Here is a 22,455-nt window from a genome sequence, read left to right as displayed (position 1 = left end):
GGCATTTTAGCACCCTCAGGTACAACAAATATACTTTATATAATAAATATATATAATATATACATACACACACACACACAACGCTGACAGGGCACTCCTTTGGAAAATACAGCAATTGGCCAGGTGTACACATTAAAACAGATATCTACTCCAACCAGTGGCACTCACGGGACTCCACATCACAAAAATTAAGACACTACACTGGAGATCTACACTCCAACATTTTGGATTTTACCCTCTTATGACATAGTAGTCCACAGTGTGGTGCCTGCATTTGTGTGATGTAGAGTCCCGCAAGTGCCATTGGTTGAAGTAGAGAGATAGAGATACAGATATAGAAAAAATCTCTTGCAGAACAATTCCAGTTGCCCAACTGAACTGGGATTGCCAGAAGGTAAAATCATTTTGAAATATACTGTTGAGTGTAAACAGAGTATTGTTTTGACAACCATGATTAACCTTAAAAATGTGAACTCTGACACTAATGGAATTTTAATCCATATACACTGTACTGTACTATAGAAAGCTGTACCGCTGTAAGAATTCCAGATTCAACCCAACGTCACTTCACACAGAGAAGAGTGTAGTACTATGGCTTGTACCTTGCTTCTATTTTATGTGATTGCCACGACAAAAAAATAGGTCCAGTAAAAAATAACACACTCTATAGCAAAACTGAAAACTAAAAATATATAGTTTTAATGCTGGCCACACACTAGAACGATATCGTTCCAAACAGCCAACTAGTTTGGTCCAACTAGTTGGTGAAATCAAACCTGCTTGATTTTGCCCAACTAGTCGCTCTAGTGTAGTGGGAACTTTCAAACTTTCCCTCACCCTGAACGATAAGTAGTCTGAAACTGGCTGGTAGTGTCCGCCTACTTCAATGTATGCCGGCTGTGCTGCTCCTGTCAGCCCGGGATCACTCCCAGTCAGTGGCAGGCTGGGTAGTAGAAGAGGATCGGTGCAGTCCAGATCCTCATAGTGAGTACAGTATACTACTCCCCCCCCTCCCCCAAATCACAGATGTGCTGCTGCAGGACTGACCTACGATCCCTGTCTCTACAGCCACTGGGGCGCTGTGAATGGCTTCCCACTATGATGGACCAGCTACCTTTCTGCCACATATTGTGATCTAGATAGAGAGGTAGATAGCGATATATATATTTTTTTGGGCTGCTGGGAAAGGGACCACATATAAAATAATAACCCTTTTAAAGAACAGATTATTTTATTCAAAAGGTATATTGAAGATATTTTACTTGTATGGAATGGAACGAGAAAATAATTTGAGATGTTTTTTACTTATATTATTGACAACAACATGAATTTGAAGTTCACATTCAACACCAGTGAACAATCAAATGATTCTCTTGATTTAATCCTGATGCATAAAGAAAAGAAAATCGTGACCAGAAATTTTATTAAAAAAAAGATTGACACCAACAGTTACCTTCATTATAAAAGTGGACATTTAAAAAAAATGGAAAGACAATATACCACATTCCCAGTTCTCTAGGATCAAGCGTAATTGCAGTGAGGCAGTTACAGCTGAAGAACAAATAAAGTTGTATTCAGACAGGTTTCTAGAAAAAGACTATCCAAAATAACTTTTAATGGAAGCAGCCAGGAAAACTAATCAAAGGGAAAGGTCAGATCTATTGACATACAAGGTGAAAGACATCCAAGGCAATAAACTAATCCCCTATATCACGACTTACAATGATCATGGAAAAGATGATTAAGAATACCTTGAACAAACACTGGCATATTTTACTGATGGATCCAATCCTCAAAGACTATCTCCCACCTAAACCTCCGGTGGTCTACAGGAAGGCCAGATGCTTAAAAGACTCAAAAGCTCCAAGTATGATTAGAGACAGTACTACTGACAATAATCAGCTACCAAAATGCATAGGAAGCTACAAGTGTGGGAGAGTAATATATGTAAACATCTTCATCCACAGAGAAGATGCTTTTCAAACTCAGACAACTCGAAAGAATATAAACTAAAACATATATGAACTGCAATTCTACATCCAACATTTACCTCCTGGAGAGCACTTGTGGCATGAAGTATGTTGGAAAGACGAAAACACTTTAATTACGCATACAGGAACATATAAGGAATATTCGGAATAAATTAGAGGGTCATGCTGTGTCAAAACATTTTTTACTCCATCATAACTCCAACCCAGAGGACCTTACCTTTAAACCTATAGAACAGGTTATCTTGGGAGAAAGAGGAGGAGACCTGGCAAAGAAACTGTCAAAGAGGGAAATGTATCGGATCTTTGAACTGAAAACCTTGGTTCCATTGGGATTTAATGACAATTATGAAATCGCACCGTTCATATAAGAAGACCCGTGTTTCCGATATATTTTCCATAGGGTATGGAACATGATACAGTGTAAGCTATTATCCTACAGTCAAACCACTTTTTGAACACCAATCTCATCTGATCTTGGAAGTAAAGTTTAAATGGGCCCGGGCAGTACTTGGATGGGGGACCTCCTGGGAATACCGGGTACTGTAGTTGGAAGCGAATGCACAGGTTAACATAATCCCTTGGATTCCATGGTAAAATTCGGAATGAAGATACAAGTGAAGAACACCCTCATAGGTCAATCAAAAGATGAAGGAAGCACATTTGGAACCACAACATCCATCCATCCATACATACATACATACATACATACATACATACATACATACAGGTTGAGTCTCCCATATCCAAAATGCTTGGGACCAGGGGTATTTAGGATAATGGAATATTCCATATTTTGGAATAATTGCAGACCATAATGAAATATCTTAGGAATAGGACCCAAATATACAGACAGAATGCATTTATGTGTTATATACACCTTATACACACAGCCTGCAGGTGATTTTATACAATACAATATTTTCAATCATTTTGTGGCTCAAACAAAGTTTGTGTACAGAAATGAAATTCATTTAGGATTCATATACACCTAATACACACAGCCTTAAGGTAATTTTATACAATATTTTTAATAATTTGTGCCTTAGACAAAGTTTGTGCACATTGAACCATCAAAAATCAAAGATTTCATTATCTCTGTCACGGCTGGAATACTCCGTATTTCAGAATATTTGGATATGGGAGACTCGACCTGTATATGATATTTACAGTCAGGTGCATAAATATTGGGACATTGACAGAATTGTCATATTTTGGCGTCTATTCACCACCACAATGGCTTTGAAATGAAACAAACAAGATGTGCTTTAACTGCAGACTTTCAGATTTAATTTGAGGGTAATTACATTCAAATAAGGTGAACGGTGTAGGAATTACAACGGTTTCTATATGTGCCTCCCACTTTTTAAAGGGGCCAAAAGTAATGGGACAAACTAAACAATCCTAAATCTAACTTTCACTTTTTAATACTTTGTTGCAAATCCTTTGCAGGCAATTACAGCCTGAAGTCTGGAACGCATAGACATCACCAGACGCTGGGTTTCATCCTTGGTGATGCTCTGCCAGGCCTCTACTGCAAATGTCTTCAGTTCCTGCTTGTTCTTGGGGCATTTTCCCTTCAGTTTTGTCTTCATCAAGTGAAATGCATGCTCAATCGGATTCAGGTCAGGGGATTGACTTGGCCATTGCATAACATTCCACTTTTTAGCCTTAAAAAAAACTAATTGGTTGCTTTTGCAGTATGCTTCGGGTCATTGTCCATCTGCACTGTGAAGCGCCGTCCAATGAGTTCTGAAGCATTTGACTGAATATGAGCATATAATATTGCCCGAAACACTTTAGAATTCATTCTGCTGCTTTTGTCAGCAGTCACATCATCAATAAATACAAGGGAACCAGTTCCATTGGCAGCCATACATGCCCACGCCATGACACTACCACCACCATGCTTCACTGATGAGGTGGAATGTTTTGGATCATGAGCAGTTCCTTTCCTTCTCCATACTCTTCTCTTCCCATCACTCTGGTACAAGTTGATCTTTGTCTCATCCGTCCATAGGATGTTGTTCCAGAACTGTAATGGCTTCTTTAAATGTTGTTTGGCAAACTCTAATCTGGTCTTCCGGTTTTTGAGGCTCACCAATGGTTTATATCTTGTGGTGAACCCTCTATATTAACTATTGTGAAGTCTTCTCTTGATTGTTGACTTTGACACACATACACCTACATCCTGGAGAGTGTTCTTGATTTGGCCAACTGTTGTGAAGGGGTTTTTCTTCACCAGGGAAATAATTCTTCTGTCATCCACCACAGTTGTTTTTCGTGGTCTTCCGGGTCTTTTGGTGTTGCTGAGCTCTCCGGTGCGTTCTTTCTTTTTAAGAATGTTCCAAACAGTTGATTTGGCCACACCTAATGTTTTTGCCATCTCTCTGATGGGTTTGTTTTGATTTTTCAGCCTAATGATGGCTTGCTTCACTGATAGTGACAGCTCTTTGGATCTCATATTGAGAGTCGACAGCAACTTATTCCAAATGCAAATGTTACACCTAGAATCAACTCCAGATTTGGATGTAATTACCCTCAAATTAAATATGAAAGTCTGCAGTTAAAGCACATCTTGTTTGTTTCATTTCAAAGCCATTATGGTGGTGAATAGAGGCCAAAATATAAAAATTCTGTCAATGTCCCAATATTTATTCACCTGACTGTATATATCTCTTTCTTCGATTTTTTTTCTGGGTTTGATTCATACATTAGAACCTATGATATCTGCTCTTTCCCATATAGTTTCCAATTTTTGATTGAGCACTAAGTGATAAAAAAAAGTTTAAGAATTAGTTTTTAAGAAACAGCTCCAATTCTTTGATCTGATATCCTTTATATTTCGATGGCATATTTTAGGTAATTTTTATATACATTATGGAATTTTTTGATCTGTTATGTTTTATGGTTCTATGACCTACAGTTAATTGGACATATACACACACACATATATATATATATATCACTTCAACATCTTTTAGATAGAGGTTATATAAGGTTTGGGCTATTTATAAGTCTATATTGTATGACATATGGAAGAGGTCATTATGGGTTGCCTCCCTCTTTCATTCAATATTTTTTTAAGGAAGCAATTAATATCCCAATGTTTTTCTTTAAAAGATGGAGATTCTATACATATTATGAATAATTTAAATTGCCCGGAGTCCAGTGTGGATTCACATAAAAATCGGAGTTTCCAACATGGCGATCGGGCTCTGCATAAGCTGTTTGAAAAGGACTTACAAAGATGGCCACCGCTGTGAACGGAATGAGAAAGACGCATGGGCAGAAGCTATGGATGTAAAGACAGGCGGAAGTACCAGAGACGTTGGGCGGAAGCACCAACAATGACCACGGGCGCATGGATAAAGACCGCAGCACACTCAGCGGGACTGGACGTGTCGCGCTATGATGATCGGACGGAAGCTGCACTGAAGGTCAGGGCGGAAGTCGCCGGACTCTCACATTCAGATATAGGGGGCGGAAGTGACGTCCGCTCGGCAATGTGGCAATCATATTTAGTAATTTAATATGATTATTATGTATCTTGGACTCATGATTCTATTCAATCTATACACTATAGGAACTCTATGTAATATATGAATAACATATTAGAATGAATCACTCACAGGAAGTGCTAATTGTCCCTATTAGTGGTGTTTATAAGCTGGAGCACACCACTAGATAGGTAGTCCCTTGATGAAATCATACAGCTGACGAAACGCGTTGGAAAGCTAACTCCATTCTACCTCCATGAACTTTTTAATCATCTCTATTCTAAGATAAGCATATTGCAGTTATCCTCCATGTTTTAAAAAAAATAAATATATTTTTTATTTTTTTAAGTATTTATTTCCTATGGTATTTTTCTCTTACTTAAGACATGCTCTGAAATGTACTAATTCTAATTATTGCTATAATTGTCACGTTTGTGGATTAAATATATATATTTTATTACCTCTTATTTAAGTAGAGGCGTTGTCCTGGGTATCTTATATAATCACTAAGCACTTTGGGGGTCATTCAGAGTCGGTCGCAAGCTCTGAGCGCTCGCCACAGACTTGATGTTGCCCCACTGGGCATGCGCACGATGGAGCCGGCTCTGTTGTGCGCATGCGCGAGACCCGGCTAGCGACGGATGCGTCGCTAGGGGTCTCGCAGCAGACGGGGCGAGCTGTCGATGGTAAGTGACAGCTCGCCCCGTTTGGGAGGCGGGCAGGGGGCGTGCCTGGCCAAACGGAGGAATTCCCGCCAGAACGCTTGTCGTTTGGGGGCGGCCCCACTGACATCAGCAATGATGTCAGTGGGAAGCTTCTTGCTCGATCAGAGCAGGAAGCTCCCTGTGGCTTACGAGTGCCCAGACCCAACCTTAGCGTCTGGTCGTAAGCACCGATGGTCACAATGGTCTTGACCATCGCAACCATCACCCATGTCGGTCGCTAGAGCTGTGGGTGTTAACCCACAGCTTAGCGATCGACAAGGAGGCGGTCGTTCAGGATGCAAGCGGCCGCCCTAATTCAGAGCGACCGCTTGCAACTAACGACCGCCTCTGAATGAGGTCCTTTATGTGAGTTATTAAGGAAATTTATATATTTATTATATTCACCATATTTATCTGTCTAAAATATTTAGCTCTCTTATTCACTAAGCACTTTACTTGAGTCAATAAGGACTTCATTTATCATTTTTATTGTATTTAATTGTTTAAGACATCTAGCACTTTCATTATCGTTTGTTTAATATTGTGTACTAAGCACCTTGGTCGCTCACTTTCAACCCTTGTGTATACCATCTTTAATTTTATTTATGGTGGTTAGCCACAACCATTCCCCCTCTTGTTAGAGCTGACACTTACACTAATTAAGGAGTGCATTACACTGACACCAATTATAAAAATCACTTGATTACTACCAAAAGGGATATAGTGGATTTACTTACCTCCTTTTGGCGCTGTGGGTATATATATATATATATATATATATATATATATATAGCAAAAGCTGCGGCACTCCGATCCATAACAAACGCCAGACACTAGTGAGTAAATTAATGGTTCAGTATAATGACACTGTGTCATTACACTGAAATGTTGATTTACCCACCAGTGTCTGGCGTTTGTTATGGATAGGAGTGCCACAGCTTTTGCCCTGTGTATTGCTTCTTTGTGAGGGCACCGTCAAGCCCCGCACCCGCCAATATCCATCCTGACTATATATATGACAGCAACACAGCGGCACTCAGGGCGTCTTGTAATAAATACACTGAGCCATATGTGTTAATACACACGGATCCGTGTGTTTATTACAAGGCGCACCGAGTGCCGCTGTGTTGCTGTCATATTATTTTCCCTCAACATTCGGATTAAGGTAATTGGAGGGCACCGGTCGCAATATCTTAAGCAAATCATAGGAAGTGCCGGCATCGGAAGCAGTATTACATATGTCTGTGTTTAATATATTTATTCAAAACATGCAGAAGTAGGCAGAAACTGTCCACCTACTTCTGTGGCTGGTTAAAAAAAAAGTTGGCTGGTCTGATGAAAAGTTGGTTAGATGTGTGGAGTCATCGTTAAGCTACGTACACACGGAGCGATCAGACAACTATCAGGTATCGAACATCCAGCACATGCACCAACCCCCAAAAGTCTATAATGACCGGCATTCGTTAGTAACCAGGCTAACCTGGTTGATATCATGCACGGGCGATGGTTGATATTGACCATCCGACCATCCGTGCCCACGCATCGACCATCTTTGGTGTTCGGAGGGGCCCCAAAACAGGACGATAGGAACGATAACGATATCATCGATATCATTATCGTTCCTATCATCCTGTTATATCTGACCATGTGTACGCACCATAAGTTGGTCAGTTGGAGGAAAGTGGTCTGATGTATGATCTGCTTAACACTACTCACCAAAACCATCACTTCACACCTAAACAGCTCACTTGTTTACATACATTTTATTTACAAATAAAAGTAAATATGTACATGTAGCAGTTAAGGTTCTGGTATTATGTTGAGTTTAGTTATGAAATGGTATAGACTAAAATGTTTTAAATAAACAAAATGTCCAATAATAGTTTAAAAACAAATGAAGCCCTCAGGCACTCCCTGTTGTATAAACGTCCATAGACAAATACAGCAGCTTTGCACACAGGAAAAGGATGTTTAAACAAACACGATCAGGTGAGATTATTAGCCATTCTAGAAAACTAGATATCATATTATATATACACATACATTAATTGGGTAGGTACAACATATTGCTTATGTGCCCAATAGATTTACAGCATGTTCAGTTAGGTCCATATATATTTCAATACTGACACAATTTATGCTAATTTAGCTGTTTACCAAAAAATATTCTGTAGGACAACAGTTTTTGCTGTGCGAAGAGTACCGTAAACATCCTCCGTATGCAACAGTATATATGTCTATACTAGCGTCCCCCCCGGGCTTCGCACCTCATAACAACCTAAAACATGTCACCATAGCTCCATGCATCTCACCACAACCTCCTGCTTCTCACACTTGCCCCATGCATCTCACTACAACTCCCACTGCTTCTGCTCTGCAGCTGGCTGGGACCCGACCACTGGGATGTGCTGGGAAGGACAGAGGATCATGGATGAGAGATATTTGTATTGCAGCTACCGTGAGCATTATCAGCAGCATGTCCCCGCGGCTGGGGCACCTGTGCATATTTCCACAGCCTCCATGCACAACCCTTTCCACCTACTGTACAAGGCGACGAGCCATGTCCTCTTTGTATAATGTACCCTGTATTTCCAGAGCTTGCTGTTGAGCTTCTCTGTCCGAGAACAGCGCTGACTTCCATGGGAGGTGCCTCCTGTTTACGGAGGGTGCGTGGCTGAGAGGGAACATCACGCTGGAGAAGGAGCACTTCACGGTGCAGGTTCAGCGTAGGGATGGACATCAGAATCCGATGGTTAATAACCAATGTTTTTGTTCCGATGGTAGTGGTTTTACCATTTTATGGTGGTGGTCCAATGTTTGCCACCATCAAATGGTATTCCAATGGTTGGTTGGTTGGTTGTCGGCATCAGGGCATCTTCATGGGTTCGTTGGAGGCTCTCTCACTCTCTGGGACTGATTCAGCAACGTTCGCAGATGCAATTGCTTATGCAGATCAGCCAACTGTTCAGTAGTGCGCATGCGTAAAAGCCTCACTGCACGTGCGCTGCGATCGCACTGAGGTTACAGACGCACATAAGAAGCCATCGCAGAGTGAGTAACAGGCTGAGCGCGTTTGGGGTGGTGACAGCGGAGTGGTCATAAATAAGCAGGCAGGTCCACTTGAATGCCGTTTAATGGGTGTGCATACATTAGCCATTCTGATTGCATATGCCCCTTGAGTCCTCACTGCGTGCGACAAGACTTGCTGTTTCTGTGGCTGTCAGACCTGGTGTAAATTGTGTGTGAGGGTCCAATTTACGTCGATGGTACCGATGTATACGATGGAGTGCAAAGTAGTGCAGATGTGAGAAAGCAGCAGTGGGCGTCTCTAAGCCCACTGCTTAGGAGCGCGAGTGAGAGAGCACGCTCGCGCTCTCTCTCGCGGGGGAGAGAGCGCGAGCGGGGGAGAGGGCGCGAGCGCGGGCGAGAGCGCGCGGGAGATGCATGTACTAAATAATAATACAGACTGAGTCTCCCAAATCCAAAATGTTTGGGACCAGGGGTATTTTGGATAGCGGAATATTCCGTATTTTGGAATATTTGCATACCATAATGAGATATCTTGGGAATGGGACCCAAATCTAAACACAGAATGAATTTATGTTTTATATACACCTAATACACACAGCCTGCATGTAATTTTATACAATAATTTTGTGGTTCAATGTGTGTGTACATACATTAAATTAATTTTTGTGTCATATATATATATTAGGGGTGAGCGTGTTCGGTTCCGTTCGGTTTTTAAAGCCGAATCTTATTGGCTATCCAAAACTCGTGACAGCTGATAGCCAATAAGATTCGGTTTTTAAATCCGAACAGAACCGAATCCGCTCACCCCTAATATATATATATATATATATATATATATATATATACACACACACATATATATATACACATATATATATACACACACACACACACACACACCGTAAACAAAGCCTAAAAGGTCATTGTATACTTTATTTTTAATAATTCTGTGCCTTAAACAAAGTTTGTGTACATTGAACCATCAAAAAAGCAAAAGTTTCACTATCTCAGTCATGCTACAAAAAAAAAAAAAACGTATTTCGGAATATATGGATATAGCAGACTCAACCTGTATACATAAATTTTTACAACTAAACTTAAAACTGGATCAAAGTTGAGCACACAGCAATTGTCAAATAGCTCCTGCTGCATCACAGGGCACAATTCGATTGCTTTCACCAGCAGCTGTCCCCCGACGGCGCCCAACGAAGCTATTCAATTGTTGCTCCTGTCGGGAGCGATCACGCCCAGTACTTTGGTTGGGTTTAGCCATTTTATGCGACCCAACCTCTTTGGGCACAATCGTTGCGATAATTTGCATCAATTGAAAATCGCTCTGCAATTTCCCTTCACTTCAGATGGGAGATAGGGCGCGATAAAACAATTGAATTGCGCCCATAGAGTAATTGCTTACAAAATTGTCACCAACCTAGATGATAACTACTGTATGACCTTTTAGCTAAACATTTATACAGCGTTCCCTATTAGTATTGTGTACTTTAGAAGGCATTCTGACATCTGTCCTGATGCACATTTTACTGTCCCATCTTCACAGAGGTTAATAATACACTCAGTGCTTTTTGATGGCGGGTCTTTCACTGTGGTATTACGGAGTAAATATTATAGACTTATTAACAGACATGATGGCAATCTAGGCCATTTACTGAACACACCCACAAATAATCCATACATTTGCAAGTAATAAGAAAGGTTTAGAGTAATGCTGGCCATAAACAAGCATGATTTCGGGCTGATTGCCCGATTTTCGATGCGTCACAAGATGAATTGTGTAGAAATCGTGTGTTCTTTAATTAGGATACGATCCAATGGGCGCTCCCTCAGCTCCTAAAACATATCGTATGATCAGATGTGCAGCCCTTATGATCCGTCGTATTCATCTGCTGATCGTGCCGTGTTTTTCACCATGCGATGCATCGTGCGTCCGACCGCTGTCATTTCAGTGACATTTTGAAGAATGATGATTGATCGTAACGTGAGTTCATATGTACATCGTGTGTCCAAAGTGCATTCGGGACTGCCAGAGAGCTGCCGGGGAGTTCAAGGGAAATCGTAAGATAAATCGTACTAGTGTATGGCCAGCATTACAGTTTTAGGTGATTTGAATGAGTCCATTGTTTATAGATCATAATATACTGTATATATTTGACATAATAATAGAAATGTTTGTGCTAATTTATACACATTACTGTTTATATAACACCTTGAGACCAATATACCTGTTCAAACACTGCCAGTGAGGGCTACATAGGGTACATAAAGAATCCCTCTTGTTTTGCTGACACTTGAAAGTCAATTACGTCAGTTTGGGCACAAGCCCAACATATAATTTCCATGTTCTAACCAGAGGACACAGAACTGCATGACCTCCATTCAAACATTTTAATAATAATTGATAGACAACTATATTAAGTAAAATACAAGTACAAGGGGTTACCAGATTCATTATGTCTCACTATCCCAGTAATATCTATGCCATGCAACTCGATCATGTCTGTACGATTTGGAGCTCTTCAGCTGTTGGGGAGCTCAGATTTCCACATGCTGTTGGGTGGCAGAGCATTTCATGTATTGTAGGGTATAATAAAAGCCAAAGATGCATATGTCGCCTGCCCTTGATTTAGCATGCGACCACTGGGACTCATGTCATAAAGTTGCTATGAGGAATGTACTACCATACACTTGGGGGGAAGATGAAGCTGGATAAACAAGAAAGCAGCATTCACGGAATACCGTACATAGGCAAGAACAAGGAGTGGCAAGGGGGAATTAAATATGCCTGGAAATACCTATCAACACCATATGCTCATTTGTGGAGTAGATCTTACGAGTTTTTGCACTGCACAAGCACCAGAACTGAGTGTGCGCAAATACAGGCAAAGCAGAGTTTTACGCTTTTCAACTGCAAGGCAAAACTGGGCATTCTCAAGTAAGCAAAGTTCAGAGATAGTATGTCGATGGAACTAGCAATTTAAGCTGTATGCTACTCCGGGGAACATCTACAGGATACCTGCGAATTATAATAAAAGTATGTATATAAATAGCATATGAATCATTTGGTGAAAGGAAAACTTAGGATCCACCTCTATCCCAATTCTGTACTTTCCCCTACTATATATGGGCATCATAAGTAAACTTCAAGGAGAAGGGGAAAAGTAAACAAAAACCAGCAAATGCTGTCTTCTGAGCATTACTTTATGAAAGATACATTTTGGTTGAGAACATAATCTGCAGTAACAAGTTGACACTTCATTACTATCATAGTTGCAACACAACTACAGCAGAAACACAGACGTAACACTATGAAGTCATTCTTACACAGCCAGGAAGTTTAAGGAATTTTGACACCAAGTAACATAGATCATTCTTTCTACCCATAACAAAATGTATCACCATCCGTCCAGTTACATCACTGGACGGACAAAATGTATCACCATCCGTCACTCTGTTACATCACTAAAAACATCTGGCTAATAATGAAATTAAATGAAAACATTTACACATACTGTAGTACTATAGTACTGCTTGCAGACATGTCCAGTTACACTTTAATAACAGATTTATCTTGTTACACATTTGACATGTCTACTAAAACATAAAATTGCATCACATGTAATAAACACCTTTCTCTTTTCATATAACCTGACCATTTCCTGTTCCACCTACTGTTACCTAACAGATGGACCTTGGGAGGGTCACCAAAGAAAAGCCCAGGCAGCCTAAATGTACTACTGGAAACTACTGGCCTGTGGCTGGTATCTGCTGTTATGCGTCTTTATTTACATGACTGGTTTACTAACTAAAATAATAAGTTAGGGTGCATACACACTAGGACTATATCGGCCCGATTTGGCCGAATTAGCCTAATCGGAACGACAAATCGGGCATATCGTGCAGTGTGTATGCCCAATTTGCGCGTTCCTGCTGCACAGTCAATCATACGATATCGCATGTGAGCCTGTACAAGTTAATGAAGGACGGAACAGTAATTGTTCCGTCTTTCATGACATCTTTTAAGTGTGTACCGGCAATCATATGATGTCCAGGGTGAAAACAAGTCACCCTGAACAACGGCACGATTGCCAGTCATTTAGGTGTGTATCCACCCTTACAGGTAACAGGAAATGCAATGGTAGGATTTCGAAAATGATGTTGGCTAAGTGATATTAATGCTGGGTACATACTGGACTATATATAGTTCGTACGGCCGGCGAACATAATATAAAGTCTCGACCATCTGCCGGTGTATACACAATATATACAGTCAGGTCCATAAATATTGGGACATTGACAGAATTTTCATATTTTGGCCTCTATTCACCACCACAATGGCTTTGAAATGAAACAAACAAGATGTGATTTAACTGCAGACTTTCAGATTTAATTTGAGGGTAATTACATCCAAATCAGGTGAACGATGTAGGAATTACAACGGTTTCTATATGTGCCTCCCACTTTTTAAGGGGCCAAAAGTAATGGGACAAACTAAACAATCCTAACTCTAACTTTCACTTTTTAATACTTTGTTGCAAATCCTTTGCAGGCAATTACAGCCTGAAGTCTGGAACGCATAGACATCACCAGACGCTGGGTTTCATCCCTGGTGATGCTCTGCCAGGCCTCTACTGCAAATGTCTTCAGTTCCTGCTTGTTCTTGGGGCATTTTCCCTTCAGTTTTGTCTTCATCAAGTGAAATGCATGCTCAATCGGATTCAGGTCAGGGGATTGACTTGGCCATTGCATAACATTCCACTTTTTAGCCTTAAAAAACTAATTGGTTGCTTTTGCAGTATGCTTCGGGTCATTGTCCATCTGCACTGTGAAGCACCGTCCATTGAGTTCTGAAGTATTTGACTGAATATGAGCATATAATATTGCCCGAAACACTTCAGAATTCATTCTGCTGCTTTTGTCAGCAGTCACATCATCAATAAATACAAGGGAACCAGTTCCATTGGCAGTCATACATGCCCACGCCATGACACTACCACCACCATGCTTCACTGAGGAGGTGGAATGTTTTGGATCATGAGCAGTTCCTTTCCTTCTCCATACTCTTCTCTTCCCATCACTCTGGTACAAGTTGATCTTTGTCTCATCTGTCCATAGGATGTTGTTCCAGAACTGTAATGGCTTTTTTAGATGTTGTTTGGCAAACTCTAATCTGGTCTTCCTGTTTTTGTGGCTCACCAATAGTTTGCATCTTGTGGTGAACCCTCTATATTCACTCTTGTGAAGTCTTCTCTTGATTGTTGGCTTTGACACATATACATCTACCTCCTGGAGAGTGTTCTTGATTTGGCCAACTGTTGTGAAGGGGTTTTTCTTCACCAAGGAAATAATTCTTCTGTCATCCACCACAGTTGTTTTCCGTGGTTTTCCGGGTCTTTTGGTGTTGCTGAGCTCTCCGATGCGTTCTTTCTTTTTAAGAATGTTCCAAACAGTTGATTTGGCCACACCTAATGTTTTTGCTATCTCTCTGATGGGTTTGTTTTGATTTTTCAGCCTAATGATGGCTTGCTTCACTGATAGTGACAGCTCTTTGGATCTCATATTGAGAGTTGATAGCAACCGATTCCAAATGCAAATGTCACACCTAGAATCAACTCCAGACCTTTTACCTGCTTAATTGATAATGAAATAACGAGGGAATAGCTCACACCTGTCCATGAAATAGCTTTTGAGTTGATAGTCCCATTACTTTTGGTCCCTTAAGTGGGAGGCACATATTGAAACTGTTGTAATTCCTACACCGTTCACCCGATTTGGATGTAATTACCCTCAAATTAAATCTGAAAGTCTGCAGTTAAAGCACATCTTGTTTGTTTCATTTCAAAACCATTGTGGTGGTGAATAGAGGCCAAAATCTAAAAATTCTGTCAATGTCCCAATATTTATGGACCTGACTGTATATGTGAATTAGCACGGCAGATGAGATATATCTGAAAGCTATAGCGTGCATATCTGCCCGTGTGTACAGGTCACCGTCCCATATGCTGGTTGCAGGAACCAGCAACAATGACGTCACAACTGGTTCCTGCGGTCAAGCTATCAGTCAGCCGATTGCAAGGGTATATGCACAACCACATATTTACCAAATGGATCCCTTTGCAAAGTGTGTACCCCACGTAATGTACAGCAGCCCTGTAGAGATGATTCTTGCAATTGGCATAAACAAGATGGCTTGATGATGGTTCACAAGAACAATCAATTAAGTTGGGATTGTGTGTATTTTGTATTAATGTACAAGAAAATACTGCCTTATACAGATTAAGTTCTGAGTAAAGATTTAAATTATGATTCTGAAATTTGTCGTGTAAAATGAAAGAATTAAATTTAGCAATCAACATTATTTTTTATTTATATTTGCAAATAATGCAAGATTTTACAATAGTTACTATTTTACTTTGGTATTGGCCTTTGCACATAGGACTTATTGCCGTTACTGCCACTTGGGTATCCAATTACAACATAAACATCACAGCATATGGATGACAGCCCATAGTCAGTGCACTCACTTTATTGTTAGTCACGCCAGTGTACATAAGCAGTAATAGAACATATTCCCTACGGCTAATTGTGTCTGAGGCTTCATTCTGCTTCGCTAGAAGTAGGCAATCAGAGTTCATGCATCTGACTCTGGAGCACTAAAGTTAGTCCTCAGTGGGCCAAGCTATCTGTGAGGGTCGGTATCCTGCTAACTAGAGTGAATAGTGTGGATCTTGGGTATGGACACCATACAAAGTACATTTATGAGAGGGAATTTATTAAGGATTATTTCAAGTGAAACATTTAATGTCTTTACCAGCGATACTTCCAGTAGAGATAAATTCCATGTTGGGTGAAATATCAGAAAGTACTGTATACACCTAATAATTCCACAACTTTACTTAGATAAAGTTATGGTATTCACAAGGTTTGTCAGATCCACCAGTATATCAAAACTGTCTTGTCCTGATCTCATCTCCTAGTTGTACTACCTGTATTTAGAAGTTGCAATACTTGTTTGAATGGGTTGGGTACGGGATCCAGACAATCACCATGCCGACATCTGTATTCTGACGGATTTGGTAAGCATTCTAACCCCAATCCTAACCCCAACTCCCCTCCCACAGCCTAATGGTGCATACACACGTAAAGATTTTCTGTCCAACCATCCAACTAGTTGATTGGTTGGAATGAAAATCTGGTAACGTATAGGAGTAACTGATGATCAGCAATTTGCTTCCTAAATGCCAGAAAACAGATGAAAATGGTCGTTCAGACAAGTTTGTTAAATGTTTGATCTAAACAATTTGTTCAAACAACAGTTTCTGTCCAATTTCCGGCGTTTGGGAGCAAATTGCTGATTGTCATTTGCTTTCATACCTTACCAGATTTTCATTCCAACCAATCAACTAGTTGGATGGTTGGACAGAAAATCTTTATGTGTGTATGCACCATTACCCTAATCTACCCTTTCATAGCCTAACCTTCTCTCCCAGAGCCTAATCCTAACCTCGCCTTCCATAGCCTAACCCCCATCCCGCAGCCTAAACCTAACCTCCCCTCCCGCAGCCTAACCCCAACACTCACCACCGGAATCTGTTGGGATTGTGACCGTCGGGATGCCGCTGTTGGTATTGCGACAGACGGCATTCACACCATCAGGATAGTGTCTACATCCCGTTTAAATAGCAGAAGTGGAATTTGGAGTTACATATTCAATTGTATGCACAGTGTCTGATATATATTTTTTGTTTCATCTTGGACTTGGTGGCTGTAGTTTTGATCAGCACTTTGTTAAATACATTGTGTCCCTTATTGCAGTTTTTTTGTGTTCAATGTGGTTTGAATGTTGATTATATTGGACTACTTGAAATTGAAGTTAGATTAACGTTGTAAGGACTCTTACACACTGGCACTTTAAAATGATGCTACTTAAAAGGAAAGACAAACCCTTGCAATTTGTTGTTGCTTTCATAGAACTTTTGAAGTTCAAACAAAAAAAATTAAAACACCCATCTCAAAGCTCCCATACAGTTTGGTCAAACACAAGTTACAAACAGACCCTGGCAAGTGGTTAGTAACTGAATGTTTCTTTAGAATCACATTGTATTAAACACGTTTAATGCACAGACGGTGTAATGGTTAGCGTTACTGCCTCCACAGCACTGAGGTCGTGGGTTCGATTCCCACCACGGCCCTGACTGTGTAGAGTTTGTATATTCTCCCTGTTTGTGTGGGTTTCCTCCGGGTACTCCAGTTTCCCACACTCCAAAAATATACTGGTAGGTTAATTGGCTCCCAACAAAATTAACCTTAGTAGTGTGTATGTGTGTGAGCATGTGATAGGGAATATAGATTGTGAACTCCACTGGGGCAGGGCCTGATGTGAATGGCCAAATATTCTTTGTAAATAGCAGTGGAATATGTGTGCGCTATATAAATAACTGGTAATAATAATAATAATAATGCTTCCGAACACTGTAGAGGCAGCACTAAAAACTGCCATGTTGAGAAATATATCCGTACATTTGCTGAATTACTGATGTACAGATCCATTAAGCTTATATGCTGTATTTTTCAAGCAAGTTTAATACCATTGAAAACACTTATGAAATGCTTTAAAATAATGTTAATGTGTACAAGGCCTTTCAAAGTTAGGTCTTACAGAAACCAGAAGTGAAAAGTTATTAGTCCAAAACAGTCTAAATTATGATTAAATACATTAGAATAAATATTTACAATAACTTAAAGCAGTGTTGTCACCCACAGCAACCAACTTTTTTCCCAGTACAGTTTGGAAAATAAGAGCAGATGTCTCATTGGGGTAGATGTATTATAGCGGCCCTTACCGTGCCGCTATAACGCTTCTTCCCGCTTCGCCTCTTTACCGAGGCGAAGCAGGAAGCACTACCGATGAGATGTATGAACATCTCATCGGCCGGAGAGGGGGAGCGTTAACTCCCCCCTCCGGCGCTACCCGCTAGAGACAGCAGCGCATCAGCCTAGTGCTGATGCGCTGTCTCTCTGTCCCAGCCGGCTCCACTGAGCATGCACGGGATCTCGCAAGTATCGCGAGATCCCCGCACGCAGCCTGCAGCCGGCAGCCGCCGCAGCAGGGACAGCGCTGTCCCTGCTGTGGGGATAGGCTAGCGCCAGGCTGTAGCTAACGACAGCTACAGCCGGCCGGTCATGCGTTATGACCGTTCATACATGGCCCTGCCGCTCGGCGCTATCTTGTAGATAGCAGCACCGATAATGACAGGGGCGCATGGCGCCCCTGTCATTTACCGCCCAGATCATACATCGGGGAGAAGCGGTATCAGCGCACATAACGTGCGCTGATACTGCTTCTGGGCTTCGTAAATCTCCCCCATTGGTTGCTATGAGTATCAGCAATTTTTGTTTTGTGTGAATCACATTTCACATGTTCCCCAATATCTCCAACTAGGGTAGAGTCTAGATGTCCTTCACGGAGAGGACCCTGACATCATCAACTGCTGTCCAACATCATTCCCTACCATCCACGTGGACATAGAGGGGGGATATAATCTTGTGGTGAGCGAAGCGAGCCCATGAGGGGACAATATTCTTCTTTAGGTGGACTTTATGGTCATGGAATCGCACTTCCGCCCTCACTCACATCACTTCCAGGTCCTTAGCATGCAGGGGAAATAAGCGCTACCCTCTAACCAGGTACATTTTGATGGCTAATATTTAAACATTCTTACAGCGGGAGAAATGGTAATATTTAAATTAAAAAAAAATTTTTTAAAGACCAATGGATAGTTCTTTCGGCCACTGTCATTTACTATACTCTACAAAATGTAATTTATAATAAAAAGTTAGTATGATTTGGTAAAGTCTTGCAAAGAGGGATCAGTGAGGCTAGAAACAGGCACAAGTGCATTAAATAAACAGCCCATTCCATCTGTGTGGCTTATGAGGGAAGATGAGGCCCAGACACCTGGATTCTCACTGCGTGGCTACGGAAATGAGCCATTTCTTGCACGTCCCTGAATGGAGCTACGCATGTGATCACCATTGACAGAAAACGTGAAGAAGCAAATAGAATATATTAGTCCCATTAAGCTGCCTGCCAGCATGTGTGTCACACCAGACACACCCCTTATGAGATCACCATGCTGGGTGACATATAGTAATTAGACATACACAAAGTACACATACATACATACTATAATTCATATGTACCGTAGATTATACAGATAACCACCATTACACAGCAAGAGTTACGTCTGAGTTCGTGGTATTGAGTAAAAAATAAAAGCATGCAGACACCGCCTCTGCTGAGGAAACCAGCCAGCACAGTGCACACAGCATGGGTCTTCCCTCTCCTGTAGTGAGTCCTGGAATTTACAGAGTGTGGGTGGGGCTGTCTCATCGCGATATATAACAGCATGTCGGACACATCTATTTATAAACACAGACCTAGGGAAATAGATAAGCCATGCAATGTACAGTACCTTATTCATTCCATTGCCCATTGCTGTGGCTGAGCTGCACTTACAGCACAACAGGAAGCAAAACGTGCACAGATCTGCTGCTGCTGCTAAGTCAGTGTCCGGCTGCTGCTAGAGAATGTGTGCAGGTGTCTGAGTGCAGTGTGCCTGGGGCTAGCGCTGGGAGCCGGCTCTAACTTTCCCTAGGATCGGGGTTGGTTACGTTTCCCTGGCTCAGTGATCAGTCAGTAACAGCTGGAGCTGCTCCCTGCTCATCATGCCGGGCCCGCCCGCATCGCTCTGCTCCGTCCCCTCCTGCTGACAGACTCCTTGTTTACAGACGGCCTCCTGTCACTGGAGGCTCACTACTGACCCCTGTCGGTCCCTTCTCTTCCGACACTTCTCATTCTATAAACAGATGTAAAAAACTTTACTAGCAATAGCAATTTATGATGTGCACTGCACGGTGTTTGCCAGAGCCGGATTAAGGTCTGTGGGGGCCCCTGGGCAACAAACTTGTGGGGGCCCCTATATACCACCGTCCCCTGTAGTAATGCCCCTTATGCAAACCCCCAGTAGTGGTCCCCCTATGCAGTGCCCCCAGACCCAGTAGTGGTCCCACCTATGCAGTGCCCCTTATATAATGCCCCAGTAGTGGTCCCCCTATACAATGCCCCCACTAATGCACCTTATGTAGTGCCCCCAGACCCATTAGTGTCCCCCCCTATGCAGTGCCCCTTATATAATGCCCCAGTGGTGGTCCCCCTATACAGTGCCCCCATTAGTGCCCCAGACCCAATAGTGGTCCCCCCCAGTGGCGTAACTAGGGTCTGCAGAGCCCAGGGCAAGTTTCAGATTGGCGCCCCCCCCCCCTCCCCCACATACCGCAAACATATCTTGCGCGCCGAAGGCACATTCCTTTACATTCCATATGCACCTTACCTCTGCGGTGGTTTCTCACAACGTGGAACCTCTGAAGAAATGTATCCTCCCTGGGACGATGGCGTCTTCAGTCGGTATTCACTATTCATGTAGGTCACATTGTCCGGAAGATGCCTGTTCGTGTGGGAATAATAACAAAGTCATCATCATACAACAGCGGTTCAACCAGCCTCGTGCCTCCTGTGTAACTTCCTTTCCCCTGCGTCTCTCAGCCACACCATCATCCCACTGCATCATCCGTCAGCCACACCATAGCCTCCCCCCTGTGTCGTCTCACAGCACACCATCAACACCACCCTGTGTCAACTCTCAGCACACCATCATCTCCCCCCTGCCTCATCTCTCAACATACCGTCACCTCCCCCCCTGCGTCGTCTCTCAGTCAGGCGATCAGCTCCCTCCCTGCGTCGTCTCTCAGTCACAGCATCATCTTCCCCCCGCGTTCTCTCTCAGCACAGACACACTGACACATATATATATATACACACACACACACACTGACACATGTATACACACACACACATTATATATTGTGATAGGATCACTGGTAAAGTGGTCTGTGACAGGGACATTTATCCCAGATTCCTGTCTTATGTGTTTTAAATCCCCAGGAGAAAGTCTGCAGTGTAGTAGGCTTGAGTCTCGGCTTTTTGAAAAGCCAGTTTGGGACCTGGGGGTTGTGGGTGAGAGGAGAGGGAGGGCTGCACCCTCGGCCACACCAGGTTTTGGTTCTCGCAGCCTGGTAACAGGCTTGATTGGGTTCCCACCTGAGGGTGGCCAATATAAGCCTAGGAGAGCAGACAGGGAGTTTGCTCAGAGACACTTGAAAACCTATCCGTGAGTACTGTGCTGTGCCTTGTTGCTGGTGAGGGCATTAGGCCCTACCAGGTTATGGTAGTGAGGGAACCACCTGTGAAGTTAGTGCCCCGACAGGGCTAGGATTTATGTCTATGTTTTCTTTATGTTATTTCTGACATTGTACAATAAAGACTGGCGCCAACCAGCTTGTACTCGCATCCAGACTGGTGTGCTGCTTCCCTGCTGCTGTGTGTGTGTGTGTAAGGAAGGAGTCCCCTACCCAGGAGAGGGACCTCCTAATCTGACTGTGTCACAATATGGTGGAGAATGCTGGCACCCACACACACTGAAGTTGCAGCGAGAGGAAAACTTTCCGTTTAAAAATTAAAGGGACAGACACCCAATTGGTGAGTGTGGAAATAACACTGTCCTTGGAGTCCCATAGAGGAGGCGTCAGCCAATGCTCAGAGAGGCAAGGTTCAGCTTCCAACCTACACCCCAGGACAAAATGGAGGACATTATTAAGGCCTTGCTCCAAGCTACAGCAGCTCAGCAGGAGACAAACAAACTTCAGCAGGAATCTACCAGGGCTCAGCAGGAATCCACCAGGGTGCAACTGTTGGCCTTGGAGACAGCCCAGAGGCAACAACAGGTCGCCATTGAGGAAACCCGCCAGGCCTTAGCGGAAAACAGCCAGGCCATAAGAGAGGTGGTACAGCACCTGGTCGCCCGGCCCAGAGATGTTATTACTGGTCCTCCCACCACCACTCACTCCGTACGAGCCAGTCACTTCCTCCAAAAGATGACTTCGGGCGATGATGTGGAGGCCTATCTCGCCGCATTTGAAAGAACGACCGAAAGGGAGAGTTGGCCCAAGGAGCAGTGGGCAAGTCTGGTGGCACCTTTTTTGTCTGGGGAGCCACAAAAGGCCTATTTCGACTTATGCCTGGCTGATGCCAAGGACTATAAAAAACTAAAACAGGAGATCCTAACTCGCTTGGGAGTCACCTCCTTTGTTCGTGCCCAA

At 42.4% G+C, this 22,455-nt stretch overlaps 1 protein-coding gene across 2 annotated transcripts in view; it reads right to left on the bottom strand.

Annotated features, from left to right (window-relative positions):
• Window positions 1–20,040, bottom strand: part of DUSP22 (dual specificity phosphatase 22) — a 124,027-nt gene extending 103,987 nt beyond the window's left edge. The window contains exon 1 of one of the 2 annotated variants that reach the window (XM_088471720.1): window positions 19,713–20,040. In XM_088471720.1, coding sequence (XP_088327846.1) covers window positions 19,713–19,733 — 21 coding nt within the window. In that variant the 5' untranslated portion in view covers window positions 19,734–20,040. Of the gene's footprint in view, window positions 1–19,440; window positions 19,593–19,712 lie in introns of those variants that run through there. The other variant, XM_088471719.1, reaches the window with a different exon arrangement.
• Window positions 20,041–22,455: the final 2,415 nt, after the last annotated feature.

This window comes from Taudactylus pleione, unplaced genomic scaffold, assembly GCF_031769625.1.
Source record: "Taudactylus pleione unplaced genomic scaffold, aTauple2 ptg000116l, whole genome shotgun sequence".
Taxonomy (NCBI): domain Eukaryota; kingdom Metazoa; phylum Chordata; class Amphibia; order Anura; family Myobatrachidae; genus Taudactylus; species Taudactylus pleione.
The sequence above is the reverse complement of the archived record's forward strand: the minus strand, read 5'-3'. Positions and strand labels throughout refer to the sequence as shown.